Source organism: Schistocerca piceifrons, chromosome 4 (assembly GCF_021461385.2).
Source record: "Schistocerca piceifrons isolate TAMUIC-IGC-003096 chromosome 4, iqSchPice1.1, whole genome shotgun sequence".
Lineage (NCBI taxonomy): Eukaryota > Metazoa > Arthropoda > Insecta > Orthoptera > Acrididae > Schistocerca > Schistocerca piceifrons.
The window spans coordinates 4,295,072-4,322,833 of record NC_060141.1 but is presented as its reverse complement, the minus strand read 5'-3'; the positions used below and the strand labels follow the sequence as shown (position 1 = coordinate 4,322,833).

The 27,762-nt window shown below is 44.4% G+C and overlaps 1 protein-coding gene across 1 annotated transcript in view; it reads right to left on the bottom strand.

The window, feature by feature from the left end:
* Positions 1-27,762, bottom strand: part of LOC124794849 (nuclear pore complex protein Nup205-like) — a 124,753-nt gene that overhangs the window by 56,132 nt on the left and 40,859 nt on the right. The window contains exons 3-5 of the mRNA XM_047258514.1: positions 26,787-26,955; positions 24,752-24,970; positions 234-414 (exon numbers count right to left, since the gene is read on the bottom strand). Of these exons, the coding sequence (XP_047114470.1) occupies positions 234-414; positions 24,752-24,970; positions 26,787-26,955 (569 nt within the window). The remainder of the gene's footprint in view (positions 1-233; positions 415-24,751; positions 24,971-26,786; positions 26,956-27,762) is intronic.

Genomic DNA, 27,762 nt, shown 5'->3' with positions numbered 1-27,762 from the left:
ACCAGACTGTAGACAAAACCCCTGTGTAACATTAAGAATATTATCTGGTGCATAAGAAAAGAAATAATCAGCAAGGGGCTAAGTCTCAAGTGTACAAGGCAAATTACATTTATTTAGACTATGTTTTGCATAATTTAACTTCAAGCTTCCTAAAAGCTGATTTAGAAACTTGCCAAATGTCTTATGGTACTGTACAGAAATGTCTTTCGTTGATGAAATTGCAATGCACTAACCGAAATGTTGGTTCACGAGGAAGTCCACACTGAGCAGCCCAACAGTAGACAGTATCAGCCAAACCCTGCCGAATATCCTGGAACATATCCAGGATCTGTCGTTGGTGCCTTGGACCCCCAATAGCACGGTTTTGTTGAAGTAATTCAAGTTCACTGGTCAAATCCATTGTTTCTAATAAACCTGTGAAACAGACAAAAATGAAGATTTCAGAAAAGCAACAAAACTTTACAAATGTTAATCTGTACTCTTGTGTGTGTGTGCATCAGCTTGAGTACAGTATAAAAAGAGTGAACATTTAATCTCTACCATGTGTTAACTACTTAGCATTTTACTATAAAAAAGTAATACATAATTACATCTGGTGTCCCAAATCAGTGTTTTAATACTCAGTTTAAACTATGAACACCACCACTATTCAAGAAGTGTTACAGCCATCGTTTCACGTACTACAGTCGATAACTGTTCCAGAAGCCACAACAAAAGTGCTGCGACTTCACAAAAATAGGCCCTAACAGTGATTCCTGGGATGTTTGTCAACAACCTGGACACTGCTATCTGTGACAGCATATCTGTAGGTCTGTCACTCCACTCAGGGGTAGCTGACCCTACTCATGTAACTTGTCATTCGACCACAAAAAATGTAAGAGGTGGCACACTTCTGCCTTGCAGAAGTTGGAAGTGCCACAGGCTAGTTGTTCTTGCTTTGGCATGTTGCCCTATTACATTTTTCATCCCATTATCTGAGCTCAGAGAAAACCTTAGATATGTACAAGCACAACGTTGAACAGAACGAGCCCAGCAGCAGACTGTAGCTATGGATCAAGGTAGTCAGGTAGAGGCAGTATTTCTCGATTTCTGAAAAACATTTGGTTCTGTACCACACTTACACTTATTGTCAAAAATACAATTGTATGAGGTATAAGACAAAATTTGTGACTGAACTGAGAATTTTTTATTAGCAAAGATGCAGCACATTATCTTGGATACAGTGTCATTGACAAATATAGAAGTAACATCAGATGTGCCCCAGGGAAGTGTGTTGGGATTGATGACCTTGTTGACAATATTAACAGTAACCTCAGACCTTTCACAGATGATGCAGTCATCTACAATGAAGTACAGTCTGAAAAAAGCTGCACAAATATTCAAACAGACCTTGATAAGAATTCCAAGTAATGCAAAGATTGGCAACTTGCTTTAAATGTTCATAAATGCAAAATTCTGAACTTCACAAAATCAAAAAACATAGTACCCTATAAACATAATATCAGTGAGTCACAGGTGGAATCTCAAACAAATATTTTGCTCATCCACACCTCTACTGCATACAATGCACTCAGCTTTCGGTTCTTATTAATTCGTGCACAATGCTTTCCCAGTAATCTCTCACCAGTCCTTTTCATTCACCTCTCTTCCTTCCCCTTCAACCCTATTGTCAGGAGGAGGAGCCACTGGCTCCGAAAGCTTGCAAATTTCAGTACCTTTATAAATGTTTTCTCCTGCGACTACATGGTGCGATTTTTTTTATCCACACAATCATACTATACTGTTAAAAATTGATTACTTTTGTTGATATATTAGCTCATGCAGCCATAATTCTTTCTTATGTAACCCTCTTGCCAGTCTTTGTTGTCATCTACCTTGTTCAAGCTATCATCTGTTTCTGACCTTACGCACTACTTTGCTCGCCTATTTATCTGTACCATCTATGTTGACCAACATCTTATGCCTAAATCTTTTCTATCACCAATTTCTGTGCACACTGACCGGTCCATGGTTATTTATGAATTTGTGAACAACTGTTTGTTTAAAGTTCGCTACAGGTCCTTCTCCTGGTCATCTTCCGCCAATTTATTTGCAAATTTGACAGCAATTTTCTTTCCCACCCTCCACTTACCTTGCTTCTACATAATTCATTTTATTGCAGTTGTTTTTCACAAACCACAATGATCAATTTTTACTGCCTTGTCCTGTGTTGCTTTATTTGCCAAACACAATAGATTATGTTTTCACTAATATCTTCCTCTTTCCATCTGCACCGTTTTTAAAATTTCATCTGTTTTCACAACTTTTCCAATGACTTTTTTTCTCATAATAATTTTTTCAAATTGTTGTGTCCAATTTTCTGGTGATAAATTCTCATTCAATTGATATTTCTTGTTAACCCTTGTCTGTTCTCACGATTTTCATGCAAATTTTTATGATTTTCCCATCTTTTCTCTTGCTTTCCTTCCTTTTTTCATATTTTCCTCCTCCTCTCTTCCTTTTTTGCCACTCCTACCATCCCCAACACTCCAAAGCCTTCTCTCTTGTCATGATGAACCTCATTTACATATTATAAGGGGCGTTCAAAAAGAAATGAGCTGGAGGCATAATTACAGAAACCAGCACCTGTATGTTAGAAATATTTACCCTGGTTCTGTGACCCAAGGTGGTGAATAGCTGTCTCATAAAATTCCCGGGGCTGCAATGTTAACCAGTTCCGCATGTGCAGCTGGATGTCATCGTCCGAGGTGGATCGTTTGCCCAAGAGCCTTTTTAAAGGGACTAAAAATGGTATAATAACAGGGAGAGAGGTCCGGGCTGTACGGAGGGTGGCCCAGAGCCTCCCATTTGAATTTCTGCAGGAGTGCCACAACTGTGTTGGCCGCATGAGGTTTTGCATTGTCGTGGAGCAGAATGACACCACAGGTGAGATTGCCTGTTTGTTTTGATTTGATCGCTTGGCAGGGGTGGGCAAGGTTTGCGAGTAATACTGTGCATTCACTGTTGTCCCGTGCTGCAGGAAGTGAATCAGAAGGGGGCCATCTTGGTTAAAGAAGAACGTCAGCATAGCCTTTCCTGCACTTGTGTGGATGGCCTTGGCTTTTTTTGGTGGTTGTGACCCTGGATGCTTCCACTGGAGACTTCGCAGATTTGATTCTGGTTCGAAGAGATGACACCGTGACTCCTCTCCAGCCCCCACTCGTGTCAGGAACGCATTCCCTTCCCGAGCATAGCGCTGCAGACGAGAACGACAGTGGGCCAATTGACATGCTTCCTGGTGTGGTTCAAGACTGTGGGGCACCCAACACGCACACACTTTGTGCATGTGCAGTCATTCCTTCACGATGGTGTAAACACTTCTGACGCTCAATCCGACCACGGCGGCTATGGCTTTCACTGTTACTCAGCGGTCCTGGGTAGTGAGTGCATCCACCAGCTGGACGATGTCATCGGTAATGCAGTGTGGTGCTCCAGACCGCGCATCGTTGGCTAACGACACCCGACACCCGTCCTTCCCTGAAGCGCTTGTGCCAAGCCTCGATCCTAGCAAGGGACATGCAGTATTCGCCTTACACTTGTGACATTCGTCGACGAATATCCATTCCTCCTACTCCTTCCACTGTCAGAAAACTAACAACACCTCTTTGCTCTTCTCTTGACACCTCCATGTCACTGTTTACAATGGGACTTGGAGTGTTGGACGACCGATGCATACTACCGCTAGCTCTGTATAGTCACGTGACGTGCATCGTGCCCTCTAGTGATGGGCTGTGAAATTGCACACTCTGGTTGGAACCACACTTCGTTACACGTGCCATAATATTACCCTCCTGTCACCGGTTTGCGCACTCCAGACTCCGGCTCGTTTCTTTTTTAACACCCCTTATACATTCAGTCCTTTCAAAAACATGCTTTTGCACTATCAAAACTAAGGTCCCACATTCCGTTTCTTGAAACTTGCTTGTCCCTGGGCGTTACCCCCAAAGGCCTAACACTGAAACTCTGTTTCTGGACATAATCCTACTCTACACCAGCCCCTTTTACAGTTTCAAATACAGCAATTCTTGCAGTTACCCAGCTAATCTGTGACCTATGTGCCTCATCTGCAAATTTCGAGTCCACCAGACTTATCTTCTTTTACAAAACCCTGCAGTTATCTGCCCCCTGATATTTCCTTGGAGGGTATCATCTGCCAAGCCAATTTCAAACTGAAACAAAAGGTCAGACTTCACACCAAGCAGCTACCCCACCTTCTCCTAAACTACCTCAACTGCGGTGTTGCCCTTCATGTCCCTCTCCACCGCCCTAAACAGCCACACCATCAACCACCACTCCTCTGCTGCAAACCACGTTTGGCCAAACTTCTTAACACACACCGACCTTCAACACTGCCCGCCAGAAAATGATGATGATCACAAGAACCAGTCACAGGAGTATAGTGTTCTCAATCACTCGACATACACTCCCCTCCTCCTCCTCCCCCCTCCCCCCTTAATTATCAGTATTATCCCAGGGTCTCCCTTTCAGGCCTAAACCTGCATTTAATCAAGGACCTAATTTCCTCAACACGTAATATCAATTGGAAATATCACTTAGCAGCACAACCTCTACATACAGCATCTGCCATCAAAATCCCATCCTTGTGATACAAACTGACCTGTAGTCTCTCCTTGAAATCTCACACCCCTCATTAGGTCTCATACCTCAATCTATAGAACTTCTTACCCACCCAAAACATGCACCCCCACCTTTTACCTTCTTCCTAAGAGCCACAAATATAATCACCCTTACCATCCCATAGTTGCTCGCTTCCAACCACCCACCAAACATATATCTGCCTTAGTTGATCAACACAGAACCTATAGTAAAGAGACTTTGCTCCTCTATTAAGACAGTAACCTTTTTCTAGACTATCTGAAATCTGTCCCTGTCCCACTTCTACCACACTACTGATGCCACTTCCCTCCATACCAACATCCCCCATGTACATTGTGTATCTGTCACTGAACATTTCCTGATTCTCCATCTGATTGCAAACCTATGACGTCTTTCCTGCTCAGCTTAATCAGCTTTGTATGTGGTGTCTGTTCTTTCAGAAATGTCCACAAGAACAGACATTATTTTGATACTACAGCCAAAATCAATAAAGGCACAAAGGAATTAAGACATTAGCTGCCAGTGGGCATGTCCAAAAGAACAGACACCATATACATAATTAAGGTGATGAAGGCCAATGAATCCTTCAGGGCAGATGCACGTCAACATCAAACTCGTACGGGAACTGGCAGATGCCGTGGCTAATGAGCAGAGGCACTACATCAGCAGTGTGTGGTATAAGTTGAGAATTTGGGTCTGACGGGAGGCATGCTAGGGTAGTCTGTGCAGATGTGGAGACCACTGTGCCTGGATGGCATAAGGCTCAGCGCAGCTGCCCGAGAAGCTGGTGACCCAGTTTCAAATCCTGGTCCGTCACAAATTTTCAACTTGCACCATTGATATCAATCAATATCCACAGTCAATTCCTCTGTGTCTTAATCAACTTTATATTTACCAACAAATACTTTTGCGGGGAGGACCTACAAAAAGATCAGGGGCGCAGCCACAGGAACCACGATGGCTCCTTCCTATGCCAACCTTTTCACGGGTAGCTCGGATGGGACCTTCCCGAGATTCTTAACTCTTCAGCCCCTGGTCTGGTTTGGACATGTTGATACCATCTTTGCCATATGGACTCGTGGTGAGCCTGACCCGTTAAAATCCTTGGACACTCCATTTACATTCTCTCAATTAAATTTCACATGCTAACATTCCGAATCCCATGCCACTTTCCTTGATATTGACCTCATCCTCACTGAGGGTCAGCAACCCACTTCTGTTTGCATTAAACCTAATAACAAACAACAGTACTTATACTCTTACTTTTGGCATCCTTTCCATATCAAACTTTTCCTCTGATACAGTGCTTAGTACTGTTCAATCTGCACCACGTCAGATTAAAGGAAGACATCCACCACATCAGATTAAAGGGAGACATCAAAGCAATTCAGATGCGGGCTCCTAGGTTCGTTACTGGCAGGTTCGAAGAATGTTACCGGCAGGTTCGAAGAACGTACAAGTATTATGTAGGTGGTCTGGGAACTCAAATGGGAATCACTAGCACAAAAGCAACATTCTGTTCAAGGAACACTACGGACAAAATTTAGAGAACCGGTACTTGAAGCTGACAGCAGAATAATTCTACTGCTGCTAAAGTACATTTCGCATGAGGCAGACAGGGCTCATGTGGAGGTATATAGAAATTCGTTTTTCCCTCACTCTATTTATGAGTGGAACAGGAGAGGAAATGACTAGCAGTGGTATCCCCAGAAAGACTACTAACAAAGTTTCAAGAACTAGCTTTAAATGATGACTCTGGTAATATGCTACAAAACCCTACATATTGCTCCACAGGGATCGTGAGGACACGATTAGACTAATTACAGCATTCAAACAATCATTCACCCACACTCCACAAGTCAATGGAATGGAATGGAAAAAAGTCCTAATAACTGGTACAGTGGGACATATCCTCCTGGCACGAACTTCACAGTGGTTCACGGATTATAGATGTAGGTGTACGTGTAGCTGCTGCATCTCATGATCTTACGGGACTTCTAGACTTCTCGGGAGTCCGCTATTTGTCACGTCTTAAGTTCTCCGTGAAATTTTGCCAGACAGATTCGTTGTCACCTTCGGGTGGTCCCTGATGACTGCTGCATCACTCTTGTCTGTGTCCTACATACACTGACCATACCCCCTCCATCACTCCACTCACATCGCCACCAGTGAGGATGCCGCAACGGGTGTTGTCATTGGTGGGAATAGTGATGCCCGGTTCCCGAACATTCACCTCCGGCGTCCGTGCTATCGCTGCCAGGTGTGGCTCTCTCTGTACCGGTACGCCTTTCTTTTTCTAGGCGCAGTGTAGGGTTCTGTGTCTGACTCAGTTGTATATCACTAACTATGATAATTAGACAATTTTGGATTTGGGTTCGTTTTATCTTAGGGCGCCAAAACAACATGCCGACATCAGAACTGTAGACCACTAAGCCAAACAGAGGAGTTAAAAACAACTACACATTAATCCCAAATGACACAAGAGAGGATAGCTAAAAACAGAGACTTGGAGAAACGTTTATAAAATGTGCCATAGAGAAACGGAACTAAAAATTAAATAGCCTTCACCATATTGCTACAACGGATAAAAAGTAAAACATGGTTGACAGCCCGCACATCGTTCACTAAAACGGCTGATAACTCAGACGGCAAACACAAACTGAGACGTAAGCGGTTAAGAAAAGGGCATTCCGCAAGAAAATAGCAGAAAATCAAAGGTCGAGTGCAATGAGCACAAAGTGGTGTGGGAGCACCATTTAACAAATGGCGATGGCTAAAAAGACAGTGCACGGTGCGCAACCTACCTAAAATGATCTCCTCGTGGCGAGAGGGCCAAGAGGAGGTCGGTCAAGCTGCTGGGAGAGGCTTAACAGCCCAGAGCTCGTTCCCATGAAGGGAGCACCAGTGGTGATGGCAAAGGGACACCGCCTCCTGACAGATGGCAACACAGAGATCATCAGAGGGCAAGTAAGAACTAGTGGGCTGAGGTATGTGGACTGCAGCCTCAGTAGCAGCATTAGCAGCCTCATTTCCTGTTAGACCAATGTGGCCAGGAACCCACATAAACATCATACTAGCTCCATCAAGAATGACCAAGTGACAGCTTTCCTGGACCTGTTGCACTAAGGAATGGACAATTTACAGTACACAGGGGCACTAAGGTAGCTGGAGCAGCTGACACAATTGAAAAGCCCGTGTCACCGGATGTTCTGCACAGCCCGATACAGAGGAAAGAGCTTTGCTGTAAATACTGAGCAGTGTTCCAGAAACCGATACCGAAAAACATCGGTACCAATGGCGAAGGCACACCCGGCACCATGATCAGTCTGAGAGACGTCAGTCTACACAGAGGTACTACGGCCAAGTTCCGTGCGAGGGTCGTGAAACTGAAGGTGACGGAGCGAGGCTGGAGTAGTGTCCTCAGGAAGAAAATTAAGGCCGAGGTGAACACGGGCCGCCGCACAAACCCAAGGTGGTGAAGGCTTCAGACCGTAAAGTTAAGCTGCCGGAGCAAGAGCCGAAAGCGAACTTTAGGAGGTAACAGAGAAGAGGGACACAATCAAAGGAGTCGTCAAAGAAGGAGGTACAGGATGGGTGGCCACGCATGGCAGACAAATGGCACGCATACCTGCTGAGATGAAAGTCATAGCAAAGTTTGAACAGATAAGGAACCAGTACAAACAGAGGAAGGTGGTGTGATCTGCTCCCCAGGAAATACCACTGGGGAAAGACAGGATATTGAGGGACCACGTATAGCAGGCTGCCAGGTAATAACAGGTGAGAGGACCAAGAAAGTTTCCTATCGAGCATGAGCCTCGGGAATTTTGTAGTTTTAATGGACAGAAGAGCAACAGGCCCAAGATGTAAAGATGGTGGAAGAAACCAATTGCATCACCAGTAATTCATCCAAACTGTTTTGTTAGTGGAAAAATAAAAGCCACTGTTGATGCTCCACGAGTGAAGATGATCGAGACACTGCTGAAGGTGTTGCTCAATGAGACCAGTCCGTGGAGAATTGCAACGGATGGCAAAATCTGTCAACAAAAAGGGAGCTGCAGATGCCCGGTGGGAGATAGCAAAGAGGACAACACTCATGATGGAACCCTGAGGCATACTATTTTCCTGGATAAAGGTATCCGACAAGACAGAACCCACACGTACCTTGAAAACTCAGTCTTTTAAAAATTCCTGAAGGAAACAGGGCAGGCAGCCACAGACGACCCACATGAAGAGAGTACGGACGGTACCAGTCCTCCAGCAGGTGTTGCAGGCTTTCTCCAAATCGAAAAACATGGCCGCAGTTTGGGATTTCTGCACAAAACCATTCATGACATGGGTGGGTAAAGTGACAAGATGCACAACTGCAGAACGGCGCACTTAAAATCCACACTGTGCAGTAAGTAAATAGCAAGACTAAAGCCACCGCACCAGCTGGGCATGAATCGTTTGTTCCATCACCTTGCAAACACAACTGGCAAGAGAAATTGGGTGGCAGCTAGAAGGAAGGTGTTTGTCCTTACTGGGCTTAGGTCTCGGTACGACAATGGCTTCACGCCAGCATCTGGGAAACTTGACCTCTGCCCAGATGCGGTTGTACGTATGAAGCAGAAAGTGCCTGCCCGCAAGAGACAGGCACTGCAACACCTGAATGTGAACATCGTCTGGCCCTGGGGCAGAGGATCGGGATGAAGTGAGAGCGTGATCTAGTGACAGCATGATCTAGCTCCCTCATAGTAAAGGCAGCATTGCAGCACTCACGATTCTGAGAAGAGAAGGGTAGCCACCTGAGCCTCCTCCACTCATTTCTGATGGAGGAAGGCAGGGTGATAGCAGGAGAAGCTCAAAATGTCCACAAAATGACAGCCCAAGGTAGTGGAGACAGCAATAAGATCCACTATGACATCGTCTGCTACTGTCAGGCTGGAAATTGGTGATTAAATTTTGGTCCCAGAGAGCAGTCAGAGATTGGCCCACAGTAAGAGAGAGGGAGTGGAACTGTTACAAAGAACTAGTGAATGAAATCCAGCTAGCTTTTTTGCTATCCCGAAGAACACGATGACACTGTGCAGCTAACTGTTTATAATTAATGCATTTTTCCATCGCAGGATGGCAGTTAAAAATACGGAGAATAGGTCTACACGTGTGAATTGCTTCGCGGCACACTTCTGCCCACCAAGGAACCGGGACATGGCGCAGTAAAGAGGAAGTGGGAGGAGTAGAACGTTCTGCGGTGGTAAGGATAACGTTTCTAAGATATTCTACCTGGACATCACAACTGGGGAAATGCTGTTCATCAAAGGTCGCCAGGGAGGCGGCTCCCTGCCGCCGTTGGCTAAGCAGCTGCAGCAGCAAGTCGTATACTCTTAGCTCACTTAGTTTAATTCTTAATTTCTTTGCGTGTTTTTGGTACTTGCATTGTTTAATTCATAAATTTCGGGCGTATTTTAGTATTTGAGAGTGTAGCATCGCGTTTTAGTACCTGAATAGTGTAAAATCGCGTAGTCTCCTTCCGCCGCCGAGCAATGTGTCAGCAGTGCACAAGTAGCAGCATTACTGCACCTATTAGGCAATCTTGTATTTTAATAACCGTTTAAATTTTGTGTCGAACTGTTTGTGCGCTCTGTAGATTAGTTCAGACGTTCTTTGCACAACAGTTTTTAGTATGGATAGGGACTGCAACTGCTGTGATCGGATGCAGGCTGAGTTGGCATCCCTTCGCTCCCAGCTTCAGGCAGTGTTGGCTTCGGTCACACAGTTTGAGGCTGTTGCCAATGGGCATCTCTGTGGGGGTCCAGATGGGGGTTTGTCGAGGACAGCCAGCTCGTCCTACGCATCCCCCGATCGGACTACGACTGTGGCTGCCCGGGATACTGCCCACATTGAGGCTGATCCCTCACCTGTGGTAGAGTGGGAGGTCGTCTCGAGGTGTGGCAGGGGGTGAAAGACATTCCGGAGGGTTGAACAAAAGGCCTCTCCACTTTGTCTGATGAACTGGTTTCATGCTCTGTCTCAGGCTGATACTGATCTTCGGCCGGACATGGCTGCTTGTCCTGTTCCAGAGGTTGCCCCTCAGTCTGCAAGATCCGGGCGGTCGCAGAGGGTGGGCTTACTGGTAATTGGGAGCTCCAATGTCAGGCCCTTAGGGATATGGCAGCAAGAGAGGCGAAGAAAACCAATGTGCACTCCGTGTGCATACCGGGGGGAGTCATTCCAGATGTGGAAAGGCTCCTTCCGGATGCCATAAAGGGTACAGGGTGCACCCATCTGTAGGTGGTCGCTCATGTCGGCACCAATGATGTGTGTCGCTATGGATCGGAGGAAATCCTCTCTGGCTTCCGGCGGCTATCTGATTTGGTGAAGACTAGCGGGATGTAAGCAGACTTCACCATCTGCAGCATCATCGACACAGGACTGACTGCGGACCTTTGGTACGGAGCCAAGTGGAGAGTCTGAATCAGAGGCTGAGATGGTTCCGCGACCATGTGGGCTGCAGATTCCTTGACTTGTGCAATAGGGTGGTGGGGTTTCGGGCTCCGCTGGATAGGTCAGGAGCCCACTACACGCAGCAAGCGGCTACACGGGTAGCAGGGGTTGTGTGGCGTGGGCTGGGTGGTTTTTTAGGTTAGATGGCCTCGGGCAAGTACAGAAAGGGCAACAGCCTCAAAGGGTCCAGGGCAAAGTCAGGACATGCAGGGACCAAGCAGCAATCGGTATTGTAATTGTAAACTGTCGAAGCTGCATTGGTAAAGTACCAGAACTTCAAGCGCTGATAGAAAGCACCGAAGCTGAAATTGTTATAGGTACAGAAAGATGGCTGAAGCCAGAGATAAATTCTGCCGAAATTTTTACAAAGGCACAGGCGGTGTTTAGAAAGGATAGATTGCATGCAACCAGTGGTGGCGTGTTTGTCGCCGTTAGTAGTAGTTTATCCCGTAGTGAAGTAGAAGTGGATAGTTCCTGTGAATTATTATGGGTGGAGGTTACACTGAACAACCGAGCTAGGTTAATGGTTGGCTCCTTTTACCGACCTCCCGACTCAGCAGCATTAGTGGCAGAACAACCGAGAGAAAATTTGGAACACATTTCACATAAATTTTCTCAGCATGTTATAGTCTTAGGTGGAGATTTCAATTTACCAGATATAGACTGGGACACTCAGATGTTTAGGACGGGTGGTAGAGACAGAGCATCGAGTGACGTTATACTGAGTGCACTATCCAAAAATTACCTCGAACAACCGACTCATGGAGATAACATCTTGGACCTACTGATAACAAACAGACCCGAACTTTCGACTCTGTAAGTGCAGAACAGGGAATCAGTGATCATAAGGCCGTTGCAGCATCCCTGAATATGGAAGTTAATAGGAATATAAAAAAATGGAGGTAGGTTTATCTGTTTAGCAAGAGTAATAGAAGGCAGATTTCAGACTACCTAGCAGATCAAAATGAAAATTTGTTCCGAAATTTGACAATGTTGAGGGTTTATGGAAAAAGTTCAAGGCAATCGTAAAATGCGTTTTAGACAGGTACGTGCCGAGTAAAACTGTGAGGGACAGGAAAAACCCGCCGTGGTTCAACAACAAAGTTAGGAAACTGCTGCGAAAGCAAGGAGAGCTTCACTCCACGTTTAAACGCAGCCAAAACCTCTCAGACAAACAGAAGCTAAACGATGTCAAAGTTAGCGTAAGGAGGGCTATGCGTGAAGCGTTTAGTGAATTCGAAAGTAAAATTCTATGTACCGACTTGACAGAAAATCCTAGGAAGTTCTGGTCTTACGTTAGATCAGCAAGTGGCTCGAAACAGCATATACAGACACTCCGGGATGATGATGGCATTGAAACAGAGGATGACGCGCGTAAAGCTGAAATACTAAACACCTTTTTCCAAAGCTGTTTCACAGAGGAAGACCGCACTGTAGTTCCTTCTCTAAATCCTCGCACAAACGAAAAAATGGCTGACATCGAAATAAGTGTCCAAGGAATAGAAAAGCAACTGGAATCACTCAACAGAGGAAAGTCCACTGGACCTGACGGGATACCAATTCGATTCTACACAGAGTACGCGAAAGAACTTGCCCCGCTTCTAACAGCCGTTTACCGCAAGTCTCTAGAGGAACGGAAGGTTCTAACCGATTGGAAAAGAGCACTGGTAGTCCCAGTCTTCAAGAAGGGTCGTTGAGCAGATGCGCAAAACTATAGACCTATATCTCTGACATTGATCTGTTGTAGAATTTTAGAACATGTTTTTTGCTCGCGTATCATGTTGTTTTTGGAAACCCAGATTCTACTCTGTAGGAATCAACATGGATTCCGGAAACAGCGATCGTGTGAGCCCCAACTCGCTTTATTTGTTCATGAGACCCAGAAAATATTAGATACAAGCTCCCAGGTAGATGCTGTTTTCCTTGACTTCCAGAAGGCGTTCGATACAGATCTGCACTGTCGCCTGATAAAGTAAGAGCCTATGGAATATCAGACCAGCTGTGTGGCTGCATTGGAGACTTTTTAGCAAACAGAACACATCATGTTGTTATCAATGGAGAGACGTCTACAGACGTTAAGGTAACCTATGGTGTGCCACAGGGAGTGTTATGGGACCACTGCTTTTCACAATATATATATAAATGACCTAGTAGATAGTGTTGGAAGTTCCATGCTGCTTTTCGCGGATGATGCTGTAGTATACAGAATAGTTGCAGCATTAGAGAATTGTAGCGAAATGCAGGAAGATCTGCAGCGGATAGGCACTTGGTGCAGGGAGTGGCAACTGACCCTTAACATAGATAAATGTAATGTATTGCGAATACATAGAAAGAAGGATCCTTTATTGTACGATTATGTGATAGCGGAACAAACACTGGTAGCAGTTACTTCTGTACAATATCTGGGAGTATACGTGTGGAACGATTTGAAGTGGAACGATCACATAAAATTAATTAATGGTAAGGCGGGTACCAGGTTGAGATTCATTGGGAGAGTCCTTAGAAAATGTAGTCCACCAACAAAGGAGGTGGCTTACAAAACACTCGTTCGGCATATACTTGAGTATTGCTCATCAGTGTGGGATCCTTACCAGATCGGGTTGACGGAAGAGAGAGAGAAGATCCAAAGAAGAGCAGTGCGTTTTGTCACAGGGTTATTTGGTAACCGTGATAGCATTACGGAGATGTTTAGCGAACTCAAGTGGCAGACTCTGCAAGAGAGGCGCTCTGCATCGCAGTGCAGCTTGCTCGTCAGGTTTAGAGAGGGTGCGTTTCTGGATGAGGTATCGGATACATTGCTTCTCCCTACTTATACCTCCCGAGGAGATCACGAATGTAAAATTAGAGAGATTCGAGTGCGCACGGAGGCTTTCAGACAGTCGTTCTTCCTGCGAACCATACACGATTGGAACAGAAAAGGGAGGTAATGACAGTGGCACGTAAAGTGCCCTCCGTCACACACCGTTGGGTGGCTTGCGGAGTATAAATGTAGATGCAGATGTAGATGAGGAGTAAAGCCTCCAGTCGGCCTTAATGAGCTACTATATGGGTGTGCATATAGGTATGGTAGAAGTTAGCAAACTGATAGCACACAGGAAATGGCCACTCGAGCGTGTGTCGAAGAGAATGGACCACTGAAAATGGGCATGCTGGGCAGTGCAGTAGGATGAGTCCAAATGAGAATAGGTCTGTGTGGAATCTGAAAGGAATGTGGGTGCTCCCTTGTAAATGCAGAAAAGGTTAAGTTGATTGAGAAGGTCAGCCAAGAGGACACCTCTCTGACAGGTTCTGGGAGAAACACAAAAGCGTGATGCGCATTAAAGTCACCGAGCAGCTGAAAGGGGTGAGGCAACTGCCCAATAAGCTGTAGGAAGTCAGCCCTCGTGACATCGAATGACGGAGGGATGTAAACAGTGCAAAGGGAAAAGGTCAAGTTAGGAAGGAAAAGGCGAACTGCAACAGCTTGAAGGCATGTAGTCAGGGAGATTGGTTGACTATGAACGTCATCTCATTAAGAGAGACATGACTCCCCCACGAGATGGAAGGGGAGGGGGGGGGGGGTGAAGATCAAAATGAACTGGGAAGAAATGCAAGAGCTCAAAGCAGTCGTGAGGACACAATTTATTTTTCTGGAAGCAGAGAACAAGTGGACACTGCGATTCTAAGAGCAGCTGTAAATCATCTTTGTTTAATCGAAGGCTACAAACATTCCATTGAAGAAGAACCATAATGAGAAGGGGAGGAGGGAAAAAATGAAGAGGTTCACCTCAGCAACTGCCAAGTACCAGCCTTCAAAGACTCACTGCTACAGGGTGCTGAGGCTGGAGGATCCCGCTCCAAGAGATCTACAGAGTCATCGGCATTCTCCCCCTGTCGATCTGCAGAGTCCAGGGCAGAAGAACGGTCGGCAGTGCACAAGTGCGACACGGAGGTCACCCGGATGAGGGTATCGCACGGCGACACCGTCTAAGAGGATCCGAGTCGGCGAAGGAGAAGACCGTTTGCCTTTGTTTGACTTCTTGGAGCTTTTCTGTTTGGCAGAGGAAGACTCTGATGTTTGTCGGCCGGAGGGACGCAGGAAGTCTTCAGGGGACTATTCTTTCTACGCTTTCCGGCCTCCCAGTTGAATAGCAGGTGACTTCGCCCCAGGAAGCGAACGTTTGGGGGCTCGTCGCACAGCTGGAAGACGAACCTGTGATGCTACCACGACACTGGGCAATTTCACAACCTCAGTGCTGAATTTGAGGTCACATGTCGGCGTGACCATGTCCTTCACGAAACAAGATGTAGGCAAGGACAGTACTGTAAGTGCTAGATGGTAGAATGCAGGGTTTGCAACTAACCAATAGCTTGCAAGCGACTAGGTAAGGCACATTTGCCTTTATCTGGGTCTCCTGGACAGCCCGCTCATCGAGACACAGAGGGAGGCGGCACGGTCACCATTGCAGTTGACACTTATGCCTGGGTGTCGACAGGACCCTCAAGTGTGGTTGTAACGATGACACCGGTTTGGAACGTACGGTCAGAATGTGATAACTTCACAGCCTGCTTTGATCTTGGATGCAAGCAACACTCCATTAAAGGTGAGAAAAAGAGTGAGTGTGGGCACTAAGGATGAATCTACCTTTTCATCACCTGACGGTCGGTTATGACACCCTGATCAGAGAGGTACGTTTGGATTTCCGTCTCGGTCAGACCACTGAGTAGCCTAGTGGAGCGTAAATCACAACACGGGAAGAATGCAGAGTTCTACGGCCCTCGACACAAACAGGATAGCTGTGGAAAAGCTAAACAGCTAGCAGTAGTTGTGCTTGAAAATCAGAAGTAGTCTCCAAAAGCAAAGCACCACTGCATAAACGAGAGCAGGATTTCATAGGGCCAGCAACTGCATTAACACCTTTCTGAAGTAAGAAACGGATTTACCATTGCAAAGGACTGACAGTCTTCAGTACAAGGAACTGTGGTGCAACTGGGAGGGTCTCTGAATTGGGAGCTTCATTCCATTTACGTTTGGTAGACGTCGACTGTGAAGATGACAATTGGCCGATTGCCAGAAAATCCCCCACGATTGTCAGTGTCTCCGATGGTACACTCCTTCCGGCTGGGGACCCCACTCAGAAGGCGCCTCCCTGCCTCGGGTGACAGTTCACACCTCCCGAACACCTGACATCGAGGACCAATCGGGAATTTTGGACGGTAGCAGCTCAGGCAATCATCCCTCCCTGGGCCTGGCCTGTGGCAGGGGGTACGTGCAAACCCTACCTGTCTACCTCGGGTTGGGAATTACATGTTACCCAGTCACCTGTTACGTGTCAGACGCGTGGGACAGCCTTCAGTAGTGCACAGGTAGAAAGAAGGACAAATAGGAACCTCAAATGCCGAAGCAGACGAAGTAAAGTAGAAGGTGAAGAAAGAAAGGAAAAGGAACGAAAAACAGTGGTCAACAGCTGAAAATACAGAACACATTGTCAAAAACATCCCAGACATGTTTCCCAAGCGAGGGGAAAAAAGAATAGCAGGAGGACAGACATGCAGCACGGAAGGGAAAAGATGGCGTAAATGCTGGGGACCCGTGGTAGGGAAGCACAAACCCACCAAAAAGCGGCGAGCCCCCTGGGGGTAATTAGAGCGTCTTGGACACTAATAAGTGAAGTACAAGATCACTAATAAGTGAAGTACAAGATAACCTAATAATTGGTGTCAAGATAGTACAATTAACAAAGATAGTTGGCTTACAACTGAGTCAGGTGTAAAACCCTGTACTGTGCAAAAAAAAAGGGTTAACATACAGTAAGGTCTGCACCTGACAATATAGCAGGGACACTCCTCAAGGCCACAGATCGTAGCCAGGCACCACTAGCAAAAGAGCAGATCAGTGGAGGGGGTAACGGCAACATATCTAGGATGTTTATATGAATGCGTGGTGTCTATTCTTTCGGAGATATCCGGAAGAAGAGACACCACGCAGGATCCACAACTGTGATTCGTTGTAGTTGGTTGGTTGGTTGGTTTGGGGGGATGAAAGGGACCAGACTGCTACGGTCATCGGTCCCTTGTTCCAAAGACAAAGAACACCCACAGAGAATAAAAACGAGGAACAGAAGAGATCACAGACGATACAGAACAAGAGAAACAGACAAGGACAAGACAAAACGAACTAAAACCACACAGAGCGTGACGGTGGTTGGCCGACCATAGAAAGAGATAAGGAAAAGCCAACCACTTAGAAACACATTAAAAAATCAGTGTAAAATCATAGGCCAAAGGCCAGAATCAACACAAAACGATAAAATAAAACAGAAACACTCAGAGTAAATGATAAAATCCCCCTGCCCGAATAAAACGTAAAACTAAGTCAGCCATAGTGGAGTCGTCTGTTAAAAGGGCAGGGAGCGTAGCAGGCAGCGCAAATGTCTGCCTGACCACAGCTAAAAGGGGGCAGGCCAGCAAAATGTGGGCCACTGTCAAAGCTGCTCCACAGCGACATAGAGGAGGGTCCTCCCGGCGCAGTAAATAACTGTGTGTCAGCCGGGAGTGGCCAATGCGGAGCCGGCAAAGAACTACTGAGTCCCTGCGAGTGGCTCGCAGGGACGACCGCCACACAGCCGTCGTCTCCTTGACAGCACGAAGTTTATTGGACATTGTCAGTTCGCGCCATTCATTGTCCCATAGCGCCAAGATTTTGCGGCGGAAGACTGCCCGCAAATCAGTCTCTGGGAGGCCAAGGTCCAGAGATGGCTTGCTGGTGGCCTCTTTCGCCAGGCGGTCAACATGTTCGTTACCCGGGATACCGACATGACCGGGGGTCCATACAAAGACCACAGAGCGGCCGCAACAGGCAAGAGTATGCAGAGACTCGTGGATAGCCATCACCAGACGAGAACGAGGGAAACACTGGTCGAGAGCTCGTAAACCGCTCAGGGAATCGCTACAGATAACGAAGGATTCACCTGAGCAGGAGCGGATATACTCTAGGGCACGAAAGATGGCGACCAATTCAGCAGTGTAAACGCTGCAGCCATCCTGCAAGGAACGTTGTTCGGAACGGTCCCCTAGAGTGAGCGCATACCCGACACGACCAGCAACCATCGAACCATCAGTGTAGACAATACCAGAGCCCTGATACGTGGCCAGGATAGAATAAAAGCGGCGGCGGAAGGCCTCTGGAGGGACTGAGTCCTTCGGGCCCTGTGCCAGGTCCAGCCGAAGGCAAGGGCGACGAACACACCATGGGGGTGTAGGCAAAGTAGCACGGAAAGTAGGTGGAACAGTGAAAACCTGAAGCCCAGAGAGAAGCTCTTTGACGCGGACCGCTATTTTACAACCAGACCGGGGCCGACGATCTGGCAGGTGTACGACCGATCGCGGGAACAGGAGACGATAATTTCGATGCCCAGGCGAGCTTAGAACATGGGCAGCATAAGCGGCCAGCAAACGCTGGCGTCGGAACCGCAGGGGAGGTACACCTGCCTCCACTAGTACGCTGTCCACGGGGCTGGTGCGGAAAGCACCAGTGGCAAGGCGTATCCCGCTGTGGAGAATTGGGTCCAGCACCTGTAACGCAGATGGGGACGCTGAGCCATAAGCCAGGCTCCCATAATCCAGACGGGACTGGATTAACGCCTGGTAGAGCCGCAACAGGGTAAAGCGGTCGGCGCCCCAGCGGGTGTGGCTCAAGCATCTCAGAGCGTTTAGATGCCGCCAACACGTCTGTTTCAGCTGCCGGATTCGTTGTAGCTAAACTGGAGGAGGGGGAGGGGGTGGGAGAGAAGGAAAGGGAAGGGGAGGGGAGGGACTACCGATGTCAGTTGCGTCGGGACTTAATGCGGAATCAGCGGCGGCGGCGAGTGAAAGTGTGTGCCAGACTGGGACCCAATCCCAGGCTCTCCTGCTTACTAGGCAGTTGCGGTAACCACTGTGCCACCTGCACGCAGAGTTTATTGCGACAGCCTCTCGGCCAATCCACACTCCCACCTAGTGCTACATCCCCAGTCCCTGTCCGTGTCCTCCGTGCTCACTTCATTCAGATTCCCGCAGGAGGTAGGACATAACTGAGCATCCGCACTGAAGAAAATGGATTCATTGCCCATTGAGGCGAATCAATTATATGAATGCATGGTGTCTGCTGTTTTGGACATGTCATGTGGTGCACACCACACCTTCATATAACTGATTCACCTCAATGGGCAATGAATCCATCTTCTTCAGAGCGGTTGCACAATTATGCCTTCGGAAATGTCATACAAAGTTTACAAGCAGACAAGGAAACAAAATTCTCAGATTTTTATCGGATTTCCCAGTTAAAACTACTCTATCTTCCACCTGAAAATATACTTTTTCCATGTTAAGTGACAGTATACTTTCTGTCAGAATTGTAAAACTTATCAATGCTTTGAAGAGTTCAGGTTTTACGCATCGGCTCAAACTTCCCGGCACATCAGTAAACGAGTGCGAGTGAAAACAAAGAAAATTTTTGATGTGCAGTATTTTCATATTACAAAAGTATACATTCAAATTCCACCAAACACAGAACCGTTAGTTTCCGAAGTGTTGAAATTGAGACTGCAGTGCACTTTTTAAGTCAATCATAGCTCATGTCACGTGATCTCGTCAGCCAATGAAAGCAGATATTTAGAGCATAGAACATCTGATGTAGTCAGTCAACACCAACACCACTGTTAAGTAGTGCGAACACACAAGTAGGAAAAGTTAATGGTTTAAAATAATATACAACTGTGGCTACAAGAAAAGCTACACTTTCATATATAATACTGGTCTCAAAGATCAATAAGCCGCCAGAAAAGTTAAGTTTTCACATATAAATTGGTATTTTTTTGCGCGTGTTACACTTTAAGATACATCACACAAATGTGCCAGTAAAATTTTAAATAATGACAAACGTCTGGTCTTCTGTGCTTGAAATTCTTCAAAGTGGCTGGTCTCAAAGAGTTAAGTTTTAAATGAGAGGCAAACACTTTGATTTAAAAAATTCATCACACATTCTCATATGCAACATAATTCCTATTACTTAATGGTAATTTACACTGAAGTGGCACTTTTGAAACCACCATTCGCAATATTTTCCCATGACCTATTAGAAACAAGTTCGTTTCAGCAGTTGCCATTGACCGCCAGAAAACAGTCATTACTGAGTGTGCGCAGCTACAATACGTAGGAAGTCTGTATGTTCACACATTTAAAGCATCAAGAGATCTTACATTGCATCGTAAAAGAAACAGGACATCAGATGATACTCCAAGAGCATCGGAATTTCGCAAACCATACTAAAATACATATTTCTGCTTAAAGTTCACATTTGTATGTCCAGATTCACAATGAAGTAGGCCCCAACCTGATATTAAACCTTTCAGTGTGGTTCTTGGGATGTAAATTTTCTTAGAGTAAAAGTACTACATTATCTCATGTTTGGTTCTTTATCAAGGCATAATGCCATTTGTGGCAGAAGATGAAAACGTGCACTTGAAATCCAGCAAACGGTTTACACTAGCCAGTAGTCTGGAATGAAACACTTCATTTCAAATGAATTGACTGCCTCAGCAGCCAAATTTCTTTAGCAAACCAACAAAAATAACTTCATCATTCTGCAAGGCCATTAATACTTGACTGTCAAAAACCTGGAAATAAAATGAAACAGAAAAACTGAGACTAATAACTTATTTTGGCATTCTATAATTATGTGAATGTATTTTAAATCAATTGACGGCTCCCGGCCACAGGAATTAGTTTTGTTTTCATTTGACATGAGAGCTGTAAACGAAGAGGAAATAGCAAAATCAGTAAATGTAAACACTGTGTGTCAGAAAAAATTTTCCGAGTAGCATACGGCCGCTTGCTACAGCTGATACAGCCAACAGTCACACTTCAAGTAGCCAGAAGCGAGACAGTGTACTGTTCAAATGCGACTCAACTGCGCAGGCACATGAGCCTGGCAACTGCTCTAATGAAGCTAATGTAAACAGTTGTGGTGTCACGCTCATTGCAAGCAGTTTACTGTTACGAAGTATTGTGTAGTCTTTCGTCCTAATGCCTTTAACACATTTTGCTGTTGGCAGACCCTTGCATGTACAATGTATTTTGCTGTAAATGGTGCATTTTCTTTGCAACTTAAGTTTTAATTTATTTTTTTCTGTTGTTTATGATTTATTGCTGCAGTATAATGTGTGTGAATTCCTAAGGGACCAAACTGCTGAGGTCATTGGCCCTAGACTTACAAACTAGTTAAACTAAATTCTGCTAACAACAACAGCAACAACAACAACAACAGCAACAACAACAGCAACAACACCACACACACACACACACACACACACACACACACACACACACACGCACACGCACCCAAGGGAGTACTCAAACCTCCGGCGGGAGGGGCCGTGCAATCTGTGACATGGCGCCTCAAGCTGCACAGCTGTTCCATGAGGCTGCTGCAGTATAATTCAGCTGTAGTGGGATACAGTAATATTCTTTGTTAGACAATCAGTTCTTAACAGTCAACATTCTAAAAAATTAACTGAAAACTAAAACACTGAAAAATTCCCAGAATTCTATAAAATTCCCGTGTTTTTCTCCCGGATGAAAATATTCCTGCATTTTTCTCAGATTTTCCGATTACCCCAGGGCGTATACACCCTGTCATAGTAGCGAGCATGAAGGACACGAACAGGGACTGCAGATAGGTGGCACAAGGTGGGAGTATGGGTCGGCCAAGATGTGTGGTGATATGGTCGGCACAGTTGCTGTATGTATTGTATCTGGGTGGCGCACTGGTTAACACAGCTGTCTAGTAAGCAGGAGATCCCAGGGTTCGAATCCCAGTCCAGCAAATGTTTTCACTCGTTATCACAGACATCAAAAGTCCCTTCCCTTTCCTTCCCATTCTCCCCTCTACCTTCAATTTACACACAATAGTATATACAATTCTGAAAAGTGTGGAGCAGGAGTCAAGAAGGACCGCCTGGAGATGGCAACAACTCTGCCAAAATATTGAGGAGAACTTGCAATGACACGGATTGACATCCGAGAATTCCTCAAGCTACATGCTGTCTTTAATTATACATAGTGTCTGCACATACTTAATGTGTTATGTCAGAGCAAGAATCCCACAACCAATAGGCAGTGGACCAAATTAGAGAACTCAGATTATTCCCCACGACTAAACTGCAGGTTCAGCAGTTGCACATAACCTCTCATCATAACATAAAAAGTAAGGCTATTCTGCGTCTCATGAAAACAGAACAGCTATTTAGCAATGCCATTGCCCTGTTCCCTGTTCATACAGAAGAGGCGGCAACAGGATTAACTGCACTGGGAGCATATGGAAAAATCACTGCAACTGCTGCCCCAACAGATTATCAGGCTCCAACCTACGATCCAGCCACATGAACAATACGTCAGCATAATCTTTTTTTCTCTTCAGAATTCAAGTTAGCAGCATAAATTAGGATACATATATCACGTGGCTCTGCCTAAATTTTTATGCATATGATATAACAGAAAGCTAGTAGCAATTAGAAGGGTGCCAATTATTCCAAAAAATAATTCCCCGTGACAACATTATGTTACGGAGCTACAATAAGTGAAGGTGTAACTTTCTCAGTGCTCTGAGCAATGAATCTACATAGCAAGTGTACGGCTTACTTTCCAGCAGAATAGGGAAGGGAGTCAGTCTTATTCTTAGCAGGTGCCTATTTTACAAGGCACCATGACAGATTTGAATACAAGATATGGCAGATCACACTCTGATTCAATGATCAGATATATCAACATTCCATACGTTCCTGATGGAGGTACTGATGCTGCCAAATCCATCATTGGATGAAATAGTAGCCATCACTCAGATCTACAAAGGTACTTTTAGGCCGGCAAAATGCATAACTCGTGGGCACTCGTGCAAATTCAAGCTCCACCTGCCTACATTTCAAATCATACAGAACTGTGGACACCTGCATCCCCCATCCACTGCAGAGCTCAACGGCATTGCTATGCTTCAGGAGACAGGTACTGAATCACTGCAGAGGTCACAACTTCTCTGCTGACATCCGTTACTACTTCCTCAGTAGTTCACCGACCCACAGCTGCCATCTTGACATAGTCATCAACAAATATTCTCATCGTCTGGCCCACACCTCTGGACGCCAGCAGATTTTCTGGGTCTCCCCAGCCTCAGATGATTTGACATCCCAGTGCCATCATCATCACGCCCACCACCACTGCATCAACCGAGATGGTAACACCTTCCACTTCACATTGGTTGCTTACGTGAACAATTGTATTGTTTGCTGGTGACCCTTTCGAGCTGTGTGGCTGTCGACCATGAAATTTTGCATCCCTTAAGTTTCATCCAGAGCTTTGTTGGACATCTGCAGTGCTGCTATCAACAAGACTCAATGCAACGAGGAGCACCTCTGAAGATTTCCTACACTGACTTAGACGAAATGTTAGAAACAAATAGTTTAATGGACCACGACTGCACATCAGGAAGATTCACCAGCAACCTTCCACTTCGACCCAGACAACCATCACCCTTTCTTTCCTAGCAGGAAACACATACACTCCATGTTCTTTTTCTACGGCCTGCTAACTCATGAGCCTCTTAGGGATAGATGAGAAGTGATTACCTCTATATCGGCTGGTCATAATAGGTACAGTTATGTTCCTTTGTATTTTAATTGTTCGTGCATTGATAAATTTGTGACATAATAATGGCTTTGAACATTCCCATAAGACTATCATTATAAGAAATATCAAAGTAGTTTTCCAACACAGTTACAAACAAACTGGGGTTGCCGCACAGCCACAGTCATCAAACTATGATGAAAAGAGGTAGTAATGAGTGAACAGTTACACTGTCATTTTTACATACTTTTCAGATCTCTTCCATTAAGGTATAAGTGTACAGAAGTTTAAGAGAGGAGAATGACTTTCACACCAGTGAATCACAAATTACTGAGGAACTTCTGTACTAGTTACAATACATTCAGCTAACTAAATGTCAGAGCATTATCACTTGCACTTACTCTTATATTGATTCATTCTTGCAAATACCTACAATATGAAACAACAGCTAATTGTGACAGATTTTTTAAAAGTGCCAGTTTTCTGTCCCGCTAAATACAACTTGCTTTTCTCAAAGACAAAAACCTTTTTTAATATTGACAATTCAGCACTTTATTAACACCATGAACACAATAATAATTAATGCAAGGAATTCATTTGAACTTTTGATATTCATAACATTCATCATCCTTTAGGTGCATTTTATTGAATGTAACTGAAAGATTTTTAGCTACATTTTAAATAGGTGTATCAAATAGTTTGTTCTGGTGTGAGAAATGTGACACACAGGTAAAGACAAAGGCAAAGATAAGTGAAGAATGTACAAATATATGATGATCTAGCTATATACTCAATATTTGAGTTTCACTGCCAATGAACAGATATTGTAGACATATAAACCTGCAGTCCCTCCAAAATATTACCTCTGTTTTCAATTACAGCATGGTGTATTAAATAGTTCACGTTATTACATCTGATTGCAATCACATCTTCTGCGTAATAAGCATCACAAGCAATATAAAAGTGTATAGCTCACCCAGTATCCGATTTATTACACCATGATCCATCAGCTCCTGGGTATAACGCGTGATATATCTAGTGACCTCCTCAGTTGAACTCACAGTCCACGAAATTCCATTTCGAGCCTGCACTAATGCACGCAAAGCATAGACTAAGGCACGCCTGCCATCATAGTACAGCAAGACAGCAACCAGTCCTCGAGGCAGACCTGGGTGATGAGGCATGCGCTGCTGAGCTACAAGAAAAGGAATTCGTTGGCAGGATTTCTCTTACAAATAGCACTTACAAAGTTCTGGTTGGAAAAAATTAGATTTGACTGTAAATATACCATTAAACACATATATCTGCATCTGCTAGTAAAATTAAATTTTAAAATAAGACTAATCAATATTATTAATGCATTATGAAATTTAGAAATATTTCAACCAGGTTTTTAAAGGAAAAGGTCAATGCAGCATATATATATATTTTTTTTATGCTAACACTGGCTCCACTTTCATACTGTAATAGATAGAAAGATAATATGCACATAACTGTTCTCTCTTCTTCTCCAATCTTTCACTGAGTCTCGAAAATATCCTTAACATTCTGATGCAAAAATACTGAAAACCATACTGCATATTATGTTTTTTTTCTGACTGATAATAAAATGACAAGAAAGCACAAGGAGAGAGGATTATCAAACAATGGAACAATTATTATTGCTTTTCCACTTCTTTAAAATCCTAACAATGGCTCTATACTACAGCTTTAACTTCTTATTTCTGCAAAACAATTTTGCTGTCTATGTTCTCTCTTATTTTCTTTCACACACATTCCTTTATAAGGAAGCTCTCTACGCTTTAAAAACAAAAGACTATTTGGAACATCAGTCAAACTTTCATGTAGACACAAGGATCAATCAAAAAGTTTTGATATTCTGTGTATAAAGCACACAGTCATACACCAATCAAGGAGGACTGCTGTTAAAACTTCTGTTTATATGCTTGCTGCTCGCCATATATTGGAGACACTGAGACACAGATAGGAACAAGAGAAAGGCTGTAAAACAAAGCTTTCAGCAAAACAGGCCTTCATCAGAATCAGACAACATCCACACACAAATTCACGCAAATGCAACTCACACGTGAAACCACAGTCTCTGGCTGCCAAAGCCAGACAGTCTGGCCTTGGCAGCCAGATTGAAAGAGAGAGTGTGTGTGTGTGTGTGTGTGTGTGTGTGTGTGTGTGTGTGTGTGTGTGTGCGCGCGCGCGCGTGTGTTCCTGATGAATGCCTGTTTGACCGAAAGATTATTCGTTTGACAATCTTTCTGTTGTGCCTATCTGCAACACAGTATCTCTGCTGTATGGTGAGTAGCAACTACCCTTTTCGTAATATTGTCATTATTCCATTGTGGATTTTCCTTTATGTATGATCTGATTTTGTATCAGGAGCTCCACAGTCATCATAGAACACATTCACCATGCTGCACACAAAGAAACAACCAACACATAAAATATATCAGGTCCTGATATTTGGCAAGCATCTTATTAACCCAACTGGTGTGTGTGTGTGTGTGTGTGTGTGTGTGTGTAGGAGGGGAGCGTGAGCACATGCGAGTGTGTGTGCACCTCCAAGTGTTCAGATGCGTCTTGTTACTATTTTCGAAAATTCTGTGTAGGCATCATAATTTTACATATAGTGTTAAAAGTTTGCAACTAATGGTAACTAATAGCACTGCTACTTCTGCAGCTTCAAAAACATCTGTGATACTCTGTGTAATGTTTTCATTGAAAAAACTGCCTATCTGCACCTCAGTTGACATCAAAGTGGAATATAAAATTTATTTGATAATATTTGGAGGTCTCCAGAACAGATATCTGCAACAGCAGTGAAGCTGACCTCTATGCTGTTGCTAGTACATATAATAGGCTTAGTAATAATTAGAATGGTTGTAGTTCTGACTGACCCAGAATAAGTAAATATTTAATTTCATAAAAATAAATTTATTAACGTTACAAAACTTCCAGCAATTGTCACATAACGTTCCAGTAAACTGAAGTTACCATACCTGTGCACAGTAAGTCAAGGGCGACGAACTCGTTAAGATCGTACATGTCTGAAATTATTATTGCTTCATCCACTATCTCCTTCGACAGAGTTTGATGGCCAATGCCTGGAAGCATTATACCTTCCGTAATTCCTTTTCGTAGCTCTTCTCTATGCTGGGAATTCTTTGGCTAAACAGAAAAGATGACAACCAATCATACTTCCAATAACTACCTCAAAGTCTTAAAATTACGGTGAGTGGTTACTAGAGGAGCTGGTGACAAAGCGGGATTGACAGCAAAGATTTCCATAAATATAACAAAGTTACAAAAACAAATGCTGTATTCTGATGCATGTAACACAAGACAAAAAATGAAAAGTCATACACAATTGTGAATGAGGATCAGTCAGAAAAGCAACAAAACTTAAAAATTATTAGACCAATGTGAGAAGCATAGTGTAAAAGGAAATTTACTAGCATAAAAGGGGTGTTTTTGAAAAGATAGCCTATAATTGAAACCTGGCCAACTTTTCTGTGCAGTACTTATTTACTGCCTCATATCATATTGTCTTCCATGGTGGAATCTCTTTACAGATATCAAAATATAGCTCAGAATAAATAATTTCTTACCAAATTTCATAAGAAAAATTCTGCATTTGTATTTTCTATGACACCGTTTATCCTGCCGATGATGTAAGCCATAAAATGTTCCCAGAAAAAATTAAAATATTGTGGCATTATTAACAAGTTGGCATATTTATTGCAGGAAAGAATTCAGTCAATAATGTCTAGCGATGTTATTGCGGATTCAGAAACTGAATTAATTTGGGTGAACTTAATCAGCAAAAGTGGGTCAACTATGGTAATCAGGTTCATTTATAGACCTCCTGAATCAGGAGCTGTAGTGGTAGAGTGCTTTACACTGAACTTGCAGAATTTCCTGAATACGTTCCCTGATAATGTTGTTGTAAGAGGTGGTATCAACTTGCCACTTAAT